The sequence below is a fragment of the Carcharhinus amblyrhynchos genome, chromosome 19, assembly GCF_965287045.1.
Source record: "Carcharhinus amblyrhynchos chromosome 19, sCarAmb.v2.hapA, whole genome shotgun sequence".
NCBI classification, from domain to species: domain Eukaryota; kingdom Metazoa; phylum Chordata; class Chondrichthyes; order Carcharhiniformes; family Carcharhinidae; genus Carcharhinus; species Carcharhinus amblyrhynchos.
In genome coordinates, this window is record NC_137342.1 from 38,805,425 (window position 1) to 38,824,740 (window position 19,316).

A 19,316-nucleotide genomic window follows, 5' to 3' on the forward strand; every position below is an offset into this window, starting at 1 on the left:
AAGTGGCTCAGTTCCACTTTCCCGCCTTCTCCCCATAACCCTTAATCCCCTTGCCTACCAAAAACCTATCAACCCGCATCTTAAATATATTTAGCGAGGCAGCCTCCACCACTTCAATGGGCAGAGTTCCAGAGATTCACCACCCTTTGAGTGAAGAAGTTCCTCCTCAACTCTGTTCTAAACTGCGCCCCCCCTTATCTTGAGGCTGTACCCTCTAGTCCTACTGTCCTTTCTGAGCAGGAAGAACCTCTCCACCTCTACCCTATCCATCCCATTCATCATCTTGTACGTCTCAATGAGATCTCCCCTCATCCTTCTAAGCTCTAATGAGTACAAGCCTAGTTTATTCAGCCTCTCCTCATAGCTCAACCCCCTCAACTCCGGTATCAGCCTAGTGAACCTCCTCTGCACTCCCTCCAAGGCCAAAATATCCTTGCGCAAGTGTGGCGACCAAAACTGCACACAGTACTCCAGCTGCGGCCTCACCAGTGCCCTGTACAGTTGCAGCAAGACCTCCCTACTTTTATATTCAATCCCCCTCGCTATGAAGGCCAGCATCCCATTCGCCTTCCTGACCACCTGCTGCACCTGCAGGCTGGGTTTTTGCGACTCATGCACAAGGAACCCCAGGTCCCTCTGCACCGTAGCATGCTGCAGCTTTTCGCCATGTAAGTAGTAGTCCTCAATGTACCACACCTCAGGACATCATTTCCTGCAGTGTATCAGATGGACAGCATTGGCTGAGTTGTAAGAGAACGTACCATATACCTGGTGGATGATGTCCTCATGTGAGATAATGGCATCCATGTCAATGATCTGGCACGTCTTGCAGAGGTTGCTGTGGCAGGGTTGTGTGGTGTCGTGGTCACTGTTTTCCTGAAGGCGGGGTAGTTTGCTGCGGACAATGATCTGTTTGAAGTTGAGCAGTTGTTTGAAGGCAAGAAGTGGGGGCATAGGGATGGCCTTGGCGAGATGGTCATCTTCATTGATGACATGCTGAAGGCTCCAGAGAAGATGTCATAGCTTCTCCCCGCTCCGGGAAAGTACTGGACAACGAAGGGTACTCTGTCTGCTGTGATTGCTCTTCATGCGCAGGTTCGAACAAGATCTCTTCACCGCACAGGACCTTCAACTGATGCTATACACTAGATACATCGATGACATTTTCTTCCTTTGGACTCATGGTGAACAATCACTGAAACAACTATATGATGACATCAACAAGTTCCATCCCACCATCAGACTTGCCACGGACTACTCTCCAGAATCGGTTGCATTCTTGGGCACACACATCTCTATCAAGGATGGTCACCTCAGCACTTCACTGTACTGCAAGCCACAGATAACCTCCCAATGCTCCACTTTTCCAGCTTCCACCCTAAACACGTTAAAGAAGCCATCCCCTACAGACAAGCCCTCCGTATACACAGGATCTGTTCAGATGAGGACGATTGCAACAGACGCCTTCAGATGTTGAAAGATGCCTCATAAGAGCAGGATATGGCACTTGACTCAGATTGACAGTTCCGATGCGCCACAGTGAAAAACTACACCAACCTCCTCAGAAGACAAACACAGGACACGGTGAACAGAGTACCCTTCATCGTCTTGTACTTCCTCGAAGCGGAGAAGCTACAAGATCTTCTCCAGAACCTTCAACATGTCATTGATGAAGGTGAACATCTCACCAAGGCCATTCCCACGTCCCCACTTCTTGCCTTCAAACAACCGCACAATCTCAAACAGTCCATTGTCCACAACAAACTACCCAGCCTTCAGGAGAACAGTAACCACAGTACCACACAACCCTGCCACAGCAACCTCTGCAAGATGTGCTGGATCATCAACATGGATGCCATCATCTCTCTTGAGAACACCATTCACCAAGTACATGGTACAAACTCTTGCAACTCGGCCAACATTGTCTATCTGATACACTGCAGGAAAGGATGTCCCGAGGCATGGTACACTGGGGAGACCGTGCAGACACTACAACAACGGATGAATGAACACCACTCGACAATCAGCAGGCAGGAGTGTTGGGGATCTTTTCAGCAGTCATGGGCATTCAGCCTCTGATTTTTGGGTAAGCGTTCTCCAAGGCAGCCTGTACGACACATGACAACACAGAATTGCTGAGCAGAACCTGATCGTCAAGTTCTGCACACATGAGGACAGCCACAACTGGGATCTTGTGTTCATGTCACACGATCTGTAACCCCCATGATTTGCCTGGGCTTGCAAAATCTCACTAACTGTCCTGGCTGGAGACAATACACATCTCTTTAATCTGTGCTTAACCCTCTCTCCACCCGCATTGTCTGCACCTTTAGGACTTGATTATCTGTAAAGACTCACATTCCAACCATTATTGAGTTTGTGTCCTCATATGCCCTGTGAACTTGATGGGCTGAATGGCCTAATTTTGCTCCTGTTTCTTATGGTCTTATGATCCTATGATTTGCTGATATCTGATGATGATGGTTAAGGTTTGAGCCATGGAATCAGTTGTTTTACCTTCTCTCCCTGTAACCCATTCTGTCCTGGTATTCCTGGGATGCCAATCCCATTGACTCCCTTAAAAAAAATTTATAATCAGAATTAATCTTCTTAAACCAGAACATCTGTTGCCATAGACAAATTGTCGATTATGCAATGTCACCATCCTGACGGCATTCACCAATTGAGACACAACCTTTCACCTGTCAGCTCAAGAGCTCATGCATTGACCCATATCTGCTTTCAAAAGAGAATTCACCCATCAGATTGCAACACACAGCACTATTTAACATAGCTTCTTCCTGTAAAATTATCACCATTACTTCAAGAATTAAACCAGAACGATTGAAGTAGACATTTACTATCCCACCTGAAATTTAAATGGCAGATTGGCCTATGACCTGGCTAAACATTGTTGTGCTTTGAAGGAGATAAACATTACACTGCCAGTTTTAAATGGTTCTGCGCCTCTGAATGAAGGAAAAGGTAGTCACAAGTAGATAACGACTAGGGTTGAATTTTATAGCAATGGCCAACCTGAGGAAGCATATATCTACTGCTGGACATTCCAGTTAAGGATAGCAGCTCACATAGCCCTCATATAATTCCCCATCACAAAAGGCCAGTCTAATCATATAGCAGCAGCAGCAATGACCAGTGTTGTTGCTGTACCTGTGAGGAAATGATGCCTCAAAAGCAAAAAAAGGATAAACTGCATTGGTTGGGGGGGCGGGGCGAATGGTGGTGGTGCTGGGGTCAGGTGAGTGGGGCTCAGCAGAAGGGGTGGTTGCAGTGTGCAGGCAGTGCCTTTTGATGGGGATGGACTTTGTCATCCAGGGGCTCTTCCATGGGTCATGAAAGTGCCCAAAGAAAGGGCTGTCCTCCTCACCTCCTCAGACCCAGATAAAAGACTGTAAAGTCTCATTGGATGATCTCCCCACATAGTGCCAGTTTCTTCTCATGGCCAGAATGCCTGCGAAGGTAGGAAGAGGAATTAATTGACCACTTCTGTGGTTCAGTCGAGTTCCTAGCAGATGGTTGATCTGCAATTACCCCGCCGGCGGAAGAATGCCACAGCAGCTGGAAGACATAAAGCAGCATTAACCCACCCTCTACCTCACGCCATTCTGCATCATTTTGTCAGTCTCCTTGTCCCCCAGCCCATTGCCAGTGGATTGATAAAATTCAAGTAGCATATATCTGTTTATATCACTTAGTGTTCTTCTCCTTTTGAGAAACAGGCTTCCCTTTATGCAGCACCATCGGCTGAGGACAAACTAAAGTGTTCTGCAGTGAATGAACTATTTGTGAAGTGCAGTGGCTATTATTGTTATGTAGGAAATTTAGCAGTTTTTTTTGTATGTGGCAAGGTTTTAGTGATAGTGGTTGAGGGATAAATACTAGTCAGGACTCCAGGGAAACTCCCCTGCTCATCTTCGAATAGTGCCATGGAATATTTTACATCGACTTGGGAGGGCAGACACAACTCTGGTTTAAATCATCTTCCAAAGGCAACACCTTTGGCTTTCTCAGTACTGAACTGGAGTGTTGGCCTAGATTGCATGCTCAAGCATCTAAAGTGATAGTTGAACCTACATCCTTCTTTCTCAGGGAGACCCACTGAGACAATGCTGACGTTTTGAAGGTTTGGTTTCTGCTGAACAGGAGGGTAAATTCCATGAACCAGGCACCCTCTTGCCCCTTGCCCAAGTGGTCAATTCTCACCTGTGCACCTGAACCATGAGTACTGATCCTCAACTGGGGAGAATCTGAGGAGGGTATCACAAATGTGTCTGATCTTCACCTCCCTGATACACTGACGCGCATCCTAAATCAGCAAGGTGCCTGGGGACCAGTCAGTGAGGTTTCCCATCGTCCCTACCCTGAATCATCATTATAATGTCCCCACTAGCACTACAGCTGAGGTCAGTTGGGATCAGGGACAGAGTTTTCCTGTTCTGCCCGCCACAGGAATTGAGGCCAGCAGGACAGGACCATGCAAAGGTCCGTTGACTTCAGGCGGGATTTTCCAATCTTGGGGAAAGCACAGCTGGAAAATCCCGCCCAAGGATTCCTTCTGATCACTATTTCTCAGTAGGAAGAAAATGGATCAATTAATTATGCGAGGGTTACTGAACCAAGGCAGGTAGATGGAGTTGAGATGTAGATCAGCAATGATTCAACTGCGTAATGGAAAAAGCCTGGGGGGCTGAATGGCCTCCTCATGTTTCTATTCCTATCTGAGCTATGGGAAGGAATGGTTGCATTCTCTGAAAGAGTAATTAGGTGTGCTCCATGAACACCAGCCCTAGTTAAGAACATTCAAGCGTATTGAAACACTGGAGCCGCAGCAGAGTCTGTTACCTGTTCGCCTTTCGATCCTGGGTCCCCAGGAACTCCATCAAGTCCAATTGGTCCAGGCAATCCTGCAATTCCCTGAACAGGAAAACGAGCAACAAACAAACATTTACTCTCTCATGCGTGGCTCCCTTCCAAGTTGTCTGTATTTACAAGCTGTATCCCTGATGGCAAGTCTTATCCCAGATCACCCTGTGGTCAAACAGTGACTCTTTTTATAACAATGTCAGAACACTGCCTTTCTCCATTCACCATTGAGAAGGTCCTATAAAATGTAATACTTACAGGAGTTCCGGTATCTCCCTTGTCACCTTTAGGACCAGGTTTCCCACGTTGACCCTGTAGAAATATCATGTTAATGGTCTGTTAATTATATTGTTTAAGATACACATGTGTAGGATTAATTGTTTAATTGAGTACTTAGAGCACTTATAATGCGTGACCGTTCCATGACTGCTGGGATGCACCATTGGCCCCAAAACCACATTTCGATTGAGTTAGTTAAGTTTTCTTTGGAGTTTTGTTTTATGTTACAGTGCGCCTTAAAGTGGCTATCATTTCAACTGAATTTGTTAATGTGTCTATTTGTTTATTGCAGTGCTTAAAAGGGCACTGTAACCAGAGGAGATGGTAGCATCACTGGACTTGTAATAGAGACCCAGGCTACTGCCCAAGGGATTCACGTTCAAATCCCATCAGGGCAATTAGTGAAATTCAAATTCAATAATTTAAGAAGAGATCTCGAATATAAAGGTGCTTCATGCAGCATCCTGTACAACTGTAGATGAAAGTGATTCACGTACTCCCAGGCTGCCTGCATTCTCCGAGGCCTTGAGGAATCCATGTTCCATGTGTCCATAAATTGTGAGAGGTTGCAGCCCCCTCTCAGTTTCCTGGAAGGGTTGCTTTTGAAGTTTTTGCCTTACTTCCAGCCCCATGCTCCTGATCTTTGTCCACCCAGTGTGGAGGGGAGTTAGAAGGGAGGGGGAACCTCCTTGTTAGCCTGCTCCAGGGCCTAGCCAAGATGATCCTGGCTTAAGAAAACTTGCATTCCAATCACTATTCTGTAAATTGAGCTTGTGTCTTTATATGCCCTGTTTGTGAACAGAACTCCCACTCACCTGACGAAGAAGCAGTGCTCCAAAAGCTAGTGGCGTTTACTACCAAATAAATCTGTTGGACTTTGACCTGGTGTTGTGAGTCTTTTTACTGTGTTTACCCCAGTCCAATGCTGGCATCTCCACATCAAAATGATCATTAACAGGTCCAAGTAGTGGGCAGCTGAGGTGGTCATCTTGTCTGATTGTCTGTCTTTCTTCTACTTGCCCGGACTTTCCTGGAGGAGAGACTATGAGGTGCCACCAGTGCACTTGAGGCCTTCTGTGACCAATGGGCAGCACAGAGGCTGGAATGAATCATCAGCCCCTAAAAGCACACTTTGATTTAGTTAAATTAGTTTCCTTTAAAGTCTTGACTTTGCAGTTCCCTTTTAAGGGTTGTCACTTCAGTTAATTTGCCCTATTTGTTTAATTATTGTACTCAAAAGAAAACAGAGATGACTGGAATGTTGGGGGGTGGTGGGTATTAGGAATGCAGCAGGCATACATAATACCTCATTCTCTAAGTTTCAATTTTTTTAGCATTTGCTGTAATCACCAAGCCAGGCAACATATTCTTCAGTAGATAAATGGAGCTCTGAACCCAGCGCTCAGTTTTACCAGCAGGCAGTCTTCAATGATGTGTGTAATTGATTGCTGTGTCCCACAGCAGCAGTCTGGGTTCCTTCATGTCAATTTACTGCATAAAGGCCTCGGCCAGTGCAGAAATGATTAAGGAGAGGAAGAGAAGCCAGGTCAGTGGGCTTTGGAATCTGTAATAAGGAAGTGATTTTTAATGGTGGCATGTTACTTCCAATGAGCCTCTGCTGTTATTCCCAGGCACAGGGATCTTACCCATTCAGGCTGGCATGCTGGGTGGTGAGCAGCAGGTGGATTGGTAAGGTCCTTGTGTAGGGGCAGGCTTGGGTAGGTATAAACTTCTCCAGGATCTTGCTTGCTGCAATCTCTCTCCTTACATGAGGGGAGGGATGTTGCTCAGGACTGGGAGCCAGGAAAGTTGAATTGATTGGAGGGTATCAGAGTTGATACACAGTGATGTGTTGAGCTGGGAAATCTGTAAATTAACTCTAATATTAAACAAGGTACAAGGACAGAACTTTCCCGTTCCCCCTTCCAAGGGAATCGTAGCGGGCGGGATGTGGACCCTTGCAAAGGTCTGCTATCCTTGGGCCGGATTTTCCAGTCCTGGGGTGAGCATGGCTGGAAAATCCTGTCCTGGTGTTTCATCCTTCTTGAAACTGGTTTGGAATCAATGATCACAAGACATTCAATATTGCCATTTAAAATATTCACATTTTGTGAGAAATCTGAAAACAGTAGACTTGAGAACTGCAAATTTAGTAAGTCATAGATGTACTTAAGGAATGTCCAGGATAGGAAAAGCCTATCAGTGCATCAATACCCACCAGTCGAGTGCATTAACTTTCCCATGTACCATCGTACTGCATGTTAATAAATTGTTTTAAGAATTTTCCTGCAAAAAAAAAACCTCAATGCTCTGTCTCTGTTTTATGTTATTTGGTTGATTATTCCAATTCGGTAAGTACTCTTTGAGTAAGTAAGTTCTTCTTGAAATCAGGTTTTAAATTATTTATTAGTAAATTCAACTTTTATCTTCTGACCACACACTTTGCATCCTTGAAAGCCCATGTTGCATCGTCTCACCAAAACACGGGTTTGGCAAACATTTTAAGTACAAAATAAGATAAACATCTGCTTGGCTCAGATTGATAAGGATCAGATATTAATTCATGGACTTGAGAATCCCTTAAAGTAAGGCTCGTTACTATTTATTTCCAGACAGAAAGAAGTTCAAAAAAGACCTCGGGAAGTTTTGTTCCCTCCATCATCATAGATGAGATATTACCAAGTGGGCAATTTTAACTTAACCTGCCCAGCGGGAAACAGGTTAAGCTTTGGATTGTCCACCCATTTTAAATTGGGTTTATTGATTTCATTGGAAAATAAGGTTGGGCAAGGGGTAAAATGAGTGGCTATTCTGATCCTATATTCACTACCCAGCTGAGACTAAAATTACTCTCCTAGAGACCAAGCCTCACCAAGCCTTCTCTGGCATTCCCGAACAGCCATTTCTACGCAGGGCCATCCCAAGAGAAGACTGACTCAGTCAATAGTATGAAAAATCATAGAATCATCGAATCCCCATACTGCAGAATGAGGCCATTCGGCCTATTGAGTCTGAACTGACCGTCTGATAGAGCATCCTGCCCAGGCCTTAGTTCCATGTATTTGCCCTGCTAACCCTCCTAACCTAAGGAACAATTTGGCATAGCCAATCCACCTAACCCGCACATCTTTGGGCTGTGGGAGAAAACCAAACACCTGGAGAAAACCCACACTGAGATGGGGAGAAAGTGCAAACTCCACACAGACAGTGACCCAAGGCTAGACTTGAACCCAGTTCCTCGGCGCAATGAGGCAGCAGTGCTAATCACTAGGCACAATGATCAGGACTGGGAGGAAAAATAAATGACTTACAAAATTAAACTTAAAATAAAGCTGATGAAGTGTAAAGTTTTCAGTTAGTCAGGAAAGACAGTCATCTCGGTGCTGATTTTCATGACCAATAACTCGAAGGTTTCTCATTTGTATTTCAGATGACTATTTTATGAACATTAACAGCAGGTTTCATCACCATAGAGAAGTCATAGCAATGTTTTCAATGAAACTAAACAGCAAAGATAAAATCAGTAATCACTTACCCGAGCACCTGAAGCTCCTTGCTCGCCCTGTAAAATACAATTGACAGTTTAGGGGATACATGTTGAAGGATGTTGGATATTGAATGGTGGAGTGGATGAGCAAAGTGGTTCCATCTACTGGGATCTGATCAGGAGTAGACTGACACCCCTGAAAAGGCACAGAATTCTTAGTGATTTTCATGAAGGCGATTTAGGGATGATAGGGAGAGGACAGTGGATAGTGTCCAGAAGGAAAAAGCAGTAACAATGGGGAAATAAGAATACTGGTCAAAACTGGGCTTATATATCTTAAAATGGAACATTAGTAAAACTGTGAAATAAGAATACTGGTCTGAACTGTTTTTCCCTTCTCGATGTTGATAACACTGCACTATGGAAACCTTCAAGGAGGAACTTGGGACATCCCCTGATACCCTATGTGGTCAGTGCACCTCTAGACCCAGGTCACATTGATGAGATAAAAGATCCCTCTCCTCAGGCACAGGGACCCTATGCATAATGAGACTACTGCTACTTTAACCTACAGTTGTGGGGTCCACCTCATGAAGCTGCTATTTAATAACATTAAGTCAGAAAGTTCAGCCATTAAGATCATATGGCAGGAAAGTAGGGTCATACGTAGAAGGAGGCCATTTGGCCCATTGTAGCTATGCTTGCTGTCGGAGCAGAATTTTTCAGATGGGAAAGTTTTCTAACAGATCATGGTTGCCCCGCAGCCATTTAACTTGCCATGGAACATTATGTGGCTGGAGGCGAAATTCCACTCCTCTCAGAGAGGATGTCCCACCTCAGGGAGCTGGTGACCAATCTGATTTTCTGGCAGTTCTGTAGAGCCAGCAGGGGCTGTGAACACTAATAGGACTACAAGCAGAACAACCAGTCTGAGTTCCAGAGCCCATAGCACCAGATAGGTTTCACAAAGGGATGGGAGGGGTGCCTCCAGGCTTGAGGGGAAAGAGGAGATGGGTCCTGAGGTCAAGGCCAGATGGGAGGGGGAGCAGTCAGGGATGGGGTGGGATAATGGAGGAAGGGAAGGCTTTAATGAGGCACCTGATATTGAAACAGGGCCAGTGATGGATGTGCCACTCACACCTCTCTCACTCAAGGCCCGACTAGGGTGACTGCTTCCCCTGATCTCTGCCCACTTTTCTCAAGCGTGAGGCCGGGCAAGTAGTGGCCCTAAAGTGGCCAATAACTGACCATTTAAGGGCCTCAATTGGGGTAAGCATAGGTGGCAACCCTGGGCATCACCCACCCCTTGCCTCATAGTTGCAGAGAGGCTGGAGCAAGCAGGTAAGTGACCGAAAGGCTACTTGGAGAAATTATTGGGGCTCTCACCTGCAAATCCACTGGCAGGGTTCTGTAAAATTGTGCCTTTGATGAAGATATTGAGTGAGTCTGACCCCTGCTCTATCCCTGTATCACCGCAAATTTCCCCCATCAAGTATTTATACAGCGTGGAATTTTCTCTTTTTGACACTGCGTCAAATCACGCAGGGAAAGCAGGGTGCAGGCTGTCAGCCGCACTGAAGGTTTTTCCCGCCACACATTGTTGAAAATAATCCTGGAGCCAGTTCCCATGATGTCACACCTTTCAGGCTTGCCCCGTCAGTAAGTGTTCCCTCATCTGAAATCAGTAGAAATAAAAATCAAAAGACAAATACCCCTTGGAATTCCCACCCCTTGGTGGATTTCCACCACCTCCACCATCCAGCTCCATCCCCCCCCCAGGGACCCCTTACCCCAAACTCCATACTGTTGGTGGGGGGGGTGGGGGGGGGTGGGGGGGCGGGGGGAGAGAGAATCTGTACGTAGGGGGATATTACAGCAGGAAGCCTGCCAATGATATTTAAATGTATGGTTGTGGGATTCCCAACCTTTCATGTGGGAATCCCATTATGTCATTGGTGGGGGGGTGGGAACAATCAAGTAGGGAAATCCCATGGCATGAGAGTCATTTTGGGTTTCCTGCTCAATTTTCTGCCTCTGCCACCATTCCCGTTCACCAAAAATGGGGGCGGAAAGTTGCCCCACAATTTTCTTTTGAAAATTACCATTGAATCTGCTTCAAGCAGTGCATACCCAATCATAACAACTCACATCATTAAATAAATTCTCCTCCCCCAGTTCATTTGCCAATTACCATACCCCACTAATATCTCACTCCTGAGGTGAATATTCATGCCGATTACTAAGAAAAGTTTGGGCAGGGAAAGCAGTCGTAAATTAGTTTTGCAGAAAATTTGAGATTTTAATATCAAGGCTCCTGAGACAACGCCTTCCAAAGCCGTGACCACTACCATCTAGAAGGACAAGGGCAGAAGATGCATGGGAACACCATCACCTGGAGTTTCTCCTCTAAGCCACACACCATCCTGACTTGGAAATATATCATTATTTCTTCAGTATTGCTGGGTCCAAATCCTGGAATTCTCTCCCTAACAGCAATATGGGTGTACCTACACAACATAGACTGAGCGGTTCAAGAAGATGGCTCACCACCACCTTCTCAAAGGGCAATTAGGGTGGGCAATGAATGTTGACCTAGCCAACGATGCCCACACCATATAAATGAATTAAAACAAAACAAATCCACTTGCATTAATTCACAGAAATCTTGAAAACAATATTTTTGAAAGGACAAGCCCTTTATTATTGTAATAGGCTGGTCACTTCTCATATGTTGTTGCTGATTAACCTCTTGGATTCTGTCCTGACTGGAGGCTCGAGAAACAGCGCCTCATCTTTTGAGTTAGTATATTACAGTCTTCCAGATTCAACAATTGCAGATTATAACAATTGCTCACATTTTTTCAGAAGGCAGTTACTGATAAAGCTTCTTGACTTTGTGCTCACTGTACATCAGGTAACAACATATCTGCTGCCCACTTTACATCTCTGCTCAATGGATTCAATAAAAGTAAAAACACAGGCAGGTGGGAATGCAGGCAGACAATGTGCTGCCACCCTCAGTACACTATTGCACAAAGTCAAAATCCAGCCCAATGAAGTGACAGCTGGCTGGTTGTGTTCAGTATTGGTCGGAGTCGTTCACAGCCTTTACTGAGCACTGTCAACTGCAGAGTGAGAACTCTACCATAGCTCTGATAGATGAACCCTTTAGCAAAATTCAAACCATTAAAGGAAGTAAAATTGTATTTGCACTGACTATTCAATTAGTCAGTTTAAAGAGATTGCTTGCCTTGACCCATCGATTGAGTGGCACAGTCCACTATTATAGATAACATTTCGGAGAAAACTCCTAAAAGGGCTTTAAAAAAGTGTTTTTTATTTATTTTATTTCAATACTTTCAATTATTACTTACAAAATATAAAATATAGCAGGATTGTTATATGAGGAGACATTGGGTTGACTGGGCTCGTTTTCACTCGAATCTACACGATCATTGAAATTCTAAGCGGGGTTACACAGACTGGATGCAGGGATTTTGCTTTCTCTGATTATTGGTGAGTGGAGGGGAGGGTCTAGAACAATGAGTCACAGTCTCAGAATAAGGGATAGGCCATTTAGGACTGAGATGAGGAGAAACATCTTCACTCAGAGGGTAGTGAATCTGTGAAACTCTCTACTACAGAAACTGTGGAGGCCGTTTACTGAAGATACTTAAAGAAATAGATAGATTTGCAGACTTTAAAGGCATTGAGGTACGGGGAAAGCACAGTAATGTGGTGTTGAGATAGAGGATCAGCTATGATCTTGTCAATTGGCAGAGCAGGCTCAAAGGGCTGAATGGCCTATTGCTGCTCCTATGTTCTATGTTTCTATATCTTTTGGATATGAGGTAAAAGTTTGTTTGCCTGTGGTGAACAATCATCCAAGAAGATTCATTTGACAACACCTTCCAAACCTGTGATCTCTACCAGCTGGAAGCACAAGGGCAGCAGGTGCATGGGACACCACCATCTCCAACATCCGCTCCAAATCACACACAACTGACCTGGAGCTGTATCGCCATTTGAAGGCCATTTACCAGGCTGGTTCCTGGGATGGCAGGTCTGTCATATGAGGACAGATAAAGTCAGTTAGGATTGTATTCATTGGAGTTTAGAAGAGTGAGAGGGGATCTCATAGAAACTTATAAAATTCTAACAGGGTTAGACAGGGTTGATTCAGAAAGAATATTCCCAATGGTGGGGGAGTCCAGAACTAGGGGTCATAGTTTGAGGATAAGAGGTCAGCCTTTTAGAACTGAGGCAAGGAGAAATTTCTTCACCCAGAGAATGGAGAATCTGTGGAATTCACTATCACGGAATGTAGTTGAGGCCAAAATGTGGTGCGATTTCAAGAAGAAATTAGATATAGGTCTTGGAGCTAAAGGGATCGAAGGATATGGAGGGGGAGAAGGTCAGATCAGGATATCGATTTTGATAATCAGCCATGATCAAAATGAATGGTGGGACAGGTTCCTTCATTGTCACAGGGTCAAAATCCTTCAACTCCCTCCCAATCAGCACTGTGGGTGTACGACGCCCCACAGGCTGGAGCAGTTCAAAAAGGTCATGCACCAGCCACCTTCTCCAGAGCAATTAGGATTGTGCAACAAATGCAACACCTTCACCATCCTGTGAATGAATGCATAAGAGTCTTAACTTTCCAATTACCACTGGAAAGCAGTGCAATGTGAGGGTAGAGGTGTTGTAAAACAAGGGGCTAGGCTGAGAACTCAAGCAACAAAACTTCCAGGAATATCGCCAACCAGAGCTGGCAACACCAAACATACAGTACATAAACATTCAGAATGATACTATTTTGCACAGTTACTGACCTTGATAGAGAGGCCTGGTTGTCCCTGAGGCCCTGGCTGTCCTGGAAGCCCCGGTGGACCTGCTACCCCTGGAAATCCTGGCTCACCACTCGGACCCTAAACATAAAAGTTGCTTTAGCAGTGAAGGCAAATTCTCAGGAAAGTGGAAGAGTCACCAGCTGATATGCTGCAGATTTTAGATGAGGATGAGAAAGTTAGCAGTGTACAAATCAGTGTCTGCAGCTTCTCTGAAATGAAAGCAAAATACCGCAGATACCAGAACTCAAATAAAAACAGAAAATGCTGAAAAGGCCCAGCAGGTCTGGCAGCATCTGTAGAGATAGAAACAGAATTAATGTTTCGAGTCCAATATGACTCCTCTTCAGAACTGTTTCAATTTTGAAGCAACAGTAATCACTGCTCTGTTTAGAACAATCCACCAAATATATTTCTCCCTTGGGTAATTTTATCTCACCAGCGGCAGGCAGAGAAAATCATTACCATATTTAATAATCACCAAAGTAATCAATTAAAAAATCCTCATCAAGCAGAGCTTTGACTTAACTTTTGTGCTTTAACCAAAACTTACTGGAGATCCAGGTTCCCCTCTCCGTCCAGGGATAATGTCGGTTCCTCCCAAAACATATCCAGGTTCTCCCTTTAAAAAGACAACGGAATCAGATGACCGGGATAATGGACAAGATGCTCAGTTGACCTACACAAAATAAAAACAAATCTGAAAGTAGTTTTGGACGCCCGCTTGAGTGTGACCGAGTTCAGTTCTGGAATGAGCTCCCCCCCCCGACATTTCAAGGTGAATAACTCTTATGCCCTCCTGATCTTGTTGCTGTACCCCACCCACTACAAGCAGCAGAAAATATAGGAAAGGGGGAGGCCATTCAGCCCTTCGGTCCTTTTCCACCATTCAGTTAAATCATGGCTGGTCTGTGCCTCAACTTTATTTACCTCCCTTAGCTCCAAATCCCTTGATCCACTTACTCAACAATAACCTATTGATCTCAGTCTTGAAGCTGAACCATCTAGAAGATGCACTTCAACAACTTGCCAAACCTTTGTCAGTGTTGCTGGATCAAAAGCCTGAACTTGCTCTGTAATAGCAGTGTGCGTGTACCACACATCACGTGGACTGTAGCAGTTCAAGAAGGTAGCTCACCACCACCTTTCCAAGGGCAATTAGGGATGGACAACAAATGGTGGCTTTGCCAGCAATGCTCGCGTTCCACGTCCCACAGCATCCACAGCCTTTATGAGTTGAAAATTCCAGTTTTCTACTGATTGAACTGGTCTGTCCTATTGGATGTCATGTTGCTTTGTGTTGCATGACTAGAACGAATATTAGAACGTATCAAATAATCACTAATAGCAGTGGTGAACTAAAGATGCACTTTCACAGACTTCATTAGTGAACACAAAAGATATTTATTAATAAAAATTGTACAGCAGCCTCATGGCTGTAGCCAGCTCCCAAAATGTCTCTGCCTAGGAGCCTTTCCCAACATAGGGTGATTCCACACTGAGTCCCAGTTGGCCATGTGATCCCTACTCTGCTGTTTTGCACTAAGGCGAGTTAATCATAGATTTATACAGCACAGAAGGAAGGCTTTGGGCTTAAGGTGTCTGCACTGACTCTTTGAGCTATCCAAATATCAATGCTCTCTCTAGCTAGCTGATAGAAGACAGAGGGTGGTGGTTGATGAGAAATATTCAACCTGGAATTCAGTTACAAGTGGTGTACCTCAGGGATCTGTTTTGGGGCCACTGCTGTTGGTCATTTTTATAAATGACCTAGATGAGGGTGTAGAAGGATAGATTAGTAAATTTGCTGATGACACCAAAGTCGGAGGAGTTGTAGACAGTGAGGATGGATGTTACAGTTTGCAGAGGGACATAGATAAGCTGCAGAGCTGGGCCGAGAGGTGGCAGATGGAGTTTAATACGGAAAAGTGTGAGGTGATTCACTTTGGTAGGAGTAACAGGAGTACAGAATATAGGGCTAATGGAAGAACTGTTGATAGTGTTGACGAGCAGAGAGATCTCGGGGTACATGTGCATAGCTCCCTGAAAGTTGGCACCCAGGTTGATAAGGTTGTTAAGAAGGCGTACGGTGTGTTAGCTTTTATTGGTAGAGGGATTGAATTTTGAAGCCGTGAGGTCATGTTACAACCTTACAAAACTCTGGTGCAGCTGCACTTGGAGTATTGCGTACAGTTCTGGTTGCTGCATTATAAGAAAGATGTGGAGGCATTGGAAAGGGTGCAGAGGAAGTTTACCAGGATGTTGCCTAATTGAGGCATACAAGATGATCAGAGGATTGGATAGGGTGGACAGTGAGAGCCTTTTTCCTTGGATGGTGATGGCTAACATGAGGGGACATAGCTTTAAATTAAGGAGTGGTAGTTATAGGACGGATGTCAGACGTAGGTTCTTTACTCAGAGGGTAGTAAGGGCGTGGAATGCCCTGCCTGCAGCAGTTGTGGACTCTCGAACTTTAAGGGCATTCAAATGGTCAGTGGATAGGCATATGGATAACATTGGAATAGTTTAGGTTCGAGGATCATTAGATTGGTTCCACTGGTCGGCGCAACATCAAGGGCCGAAGGGCCTGTACTGAACTGTAATGTTCTATGTTCTCTCATCACCTATAGCCCAACTAAAATGTTCTTATCACTTATATATCAAATTCTCTTTTGCCATTGAATCTGCTTTCACCTCCCTTTCAGACGGTGCATTCCAGATCACAGCAACTCACTGCATTGAAAAACATCCTCATATTGCCTCTCTTTATTGCCAACTGTCTTACATTTGTGCCCCCTGGTTACCCACTCTCGATAGTAGTCATGATGTGGATATGCCGGCGTTGGACTGGGGTAAACACAGTAAAAAGTCTGACAACACCAAGTTTAAGTCCAACCGATTTATTTGATAGTAAATTCACTAGCTTTCGAGGTTACCCTCTTCGTCAGGTGAATGGAGAGTTCTGGCCTCAGACAGAGCATATAAAGCACAGACAGTTTACAGATTACTGATTAGAATGCGAATCTTTATACCTAACCTGCTATTCAAATCCTAAAGTGGCCGACAATGTGAGTGGAAGGAGCACTGATCACAGGTTAAAGAGATGTGTATTGTCTCCAGACAGTACAGTAAGTTACAGATGTAACCCCCGTGACTTGCCTGGGTTTGCAAAACCTCACTTACTGTACTGTCTGGAGACAGTACACATCTCTTTAACCTGTGATCAGTGCTCCTTCCACTCACATTGTCGGCCACTTTAGTTCTTGAATAGCAGGTTAGGTGTAAAGATTCGCATTCTAATCAGTAATCTGTAAACTGTCTGTGCTTTATATACTCTGTCTGAGGCCAGGGCTCTCCATTCGCCTGACGAAGAGGGTAACCTCGAAAGCTAGTGAATTTACTATCAAATAAATCGGTTGGACTTAAACTTGGTGTTGTCAGACTTTTTACTGTGTTTACCCACTCTCCTGCAGTGGAGACAATTTCTAATATTGTCATCCTTAGAGGAACTGACTTTCCATTATAGTTTCTGTAAATTATTGCTTTTTTCCCCATCAGCCCACCAGGTATAATAATCTGTGAAAGACTGTACTCACCCTGTCACCTTTGGGACCTGGAGGTCCTTTAAATCCTTGCAGCCCCTAAGGGAAGAATGCCCACAGGTTACAGAAAATGCAGGAGAAAAATATGGAAGCAATAATGAGTGCCTGTAATGAGATTCTGTGGGAAGCTGAGGGTGGACAGGGGTTCTGAAGTATGAAGAAATCCTTCTCATCTCTTCTATCACAAAAACTGAAGTTGATAGCAATGCAAAGCAGATTCTGTCGACATCTGAGTGAGAAAAGTCTGCTTGGCTGTTCGGGTGGTTTTCTCAGACAGATCTTGTGAAAGATACTGGGTTCTGATAGGGGGCCCCCACTGAAACCTTGATCCGTGTTTCCGCCTCACACTCTGAATGACCTTGAGCACAATTCCAGGACTTCCTGTTTCCATTTCAGATTTGCAGTGGAAGATCATAAGAAAATTGACAATTTAAAGAAAAATATCTCAAGTCTTTTGGTCATTCTTTAGTGCATTGTGATTAAATATTCATCAATGTTCTTCAATCATTCAGTTTCTAAACATTAAAGGAATTTAATTTCCATGGGGAAATCCTTGTTTACAGCAGATGCTAAAACCAACAGTTCCATTAGATTTGATATCAGGAATTTGGTACGAGAGCCAAGAAGATGTTTAGTAATGATGCATGTGTCTACACATCATTGCTATGCTTTGTCAGTCTGTGATGGGCTGTGGTATTTACTAATTTAAATGTATCAGTGACTTTTAAGGGGCAATTGTTCTGACCTTGCACCTTGTCAAGATATGTCAACCATTGTACACTTGCCTCGTGTCAATTTCTGGCCACTTATAATCGTGGAGTAGTGCAGCATCGAAAGTGCTGTTCAGCCGATCAACTCTGGGTTGGCTCTTTCAAAGAGCAACCTATTTTTTCCCAGACTCCTCCTCTCCACAAATAATTGTCAATTTTCTCAGATTTATTCTTTTCACTAAAATTTTTCTCCATCAAATATTTATCTAATTGTCTTTTTGGAAGTTACTATTGAATTTGAATCGGTGTCTGGAAAACATTAATCGCAGGTTTTCTGATTTTGCTCTGAATGAGCAAGGCACCCTGCTGGGAGTGTACAGCTGGAAAATGATGCCATTATAGCCAAAATTGGAAATTTCAGCAAGTCCAGAGGGAGATGTTAGCAGTAAGGGCATTGGTGACACCTTAATCATTTGACTACATGTAAACATGAAGGAGGCCCCACAAACCCAACCAAATTTCCCAATGAACAAATGCTGACATCAGCAGCTCCCAAAGGACAGGCAAGAGATGGATGGTGGTTGGCATCAGCAGGGTAGCACGACAAGCCCCCAATACATGGATAATGGGAATGGGCCAAATACTGGGCCCCTCTTTCCTCCTCTATTAAAGGCCTCATTTCTTTCAGTGAACATTTGAAGCATTGTTCAGGCCTCTTCAGCAACTCTTTTGGCCTACACCACCAGATGTCCCACATCTTCAGTGGTAACAGGTTTTCTCGGTGTCAGAAATCCCACCAGGAGCTTACTCCCCATCTCTCCCTGGCATACTTAATGAAGACAAGGAGGAAAACCAGGATCTGGGCTCATGTAGGTTGCAGCAAGAGGTCTCCCCCCAAAAACCTTTAGGTCAGTCCACACATTGGCTAAATGGTATCTTCTTTGAAGGACTAATGATTATACATAACAGCACAGGTGGTTTAGTAAGCGAAAATCTGAATTCTATTCCAGAATTCGGTGATAGCGAATATCACACATATACTTTAGCAGATGAAATTAGATTCTGTTCAGTTACTTACTCTATCCCCTTGTATTCCTTGGGGACCCTACAACACAAGAAAAATAATGCAACATCTTGTTAGCTCATTCCAAGATAGCTCCTCTGGATCTGTGTTTGTAACCATCTTTCAGAGGGATAATAATTGATTGTTGACAAAGCTTCAAGTTGATGGTTCAATCAAGCACATGTTTAAACTGAGCTGTGAGATATTGTGTGGAATTCTCTGGTGCTGCACACCCCACTACTGCTGCCAGTGAGAACAGTGAATTGGACACTCAGCCAAATCTCCGTTTACAGCAGGAGGACTGGATAACCCCCGCTGGGGGTGAGGTGGGAGAATTCTGGTCATTATCAAACAGTCATGCAGTCATTCCAGATTAATTTGCTAACCTGCTCTTCTGTTGATTACATTAACTCATTTATTTTAAATGGTTAACATCACTGT

General features: G+C 44.3%; 1 protein-coding gene across 1 annotated transcript in view; it reads right to left on the reverse strand.

Moving 5' to 3' along the window:
- The window catches only part of col7a1l (collagen type VII alpha 1-like), a 131,978-nt gene that overhangs the window by 23,586 nt on the left and 89,076 nt on the right, over positions 1–19,316 (reverse strand). The window contains exons 28-35 of the mRNA XM_080207870.1: positions 18,891–18,917; positions 17,097–17,141; positions 14,054–14,122; positions 13,486–13,581; positions 8,699–8,725; positions 5,143–5,196; positions 4,864–4,935; positions 2,518–2,577 (exon numbers count right to left, since the gene is read on the reverse strand). Coding sequence (XP_080063996.1) covers positions 2,518–2,577; positions 4,864–4,935; positions 5,143–5,196; positions 8,699–8,725; positions 13,486–13,581; positions 14,054–14,122; positions 17,097–17,141; positions 18,891–18,917 — 450 coding nt within the window. The remainder of the gene's footprint in view (positions 1–2,517; positions 2,578–4,863; positions 4,936–5,142; positions 5,197–8,698; positions 8,726–13,485; positions 13,582–14,053; positions 14,123–17,096; positions 17,142–18,890; positions 18,918–19,316) is intronic.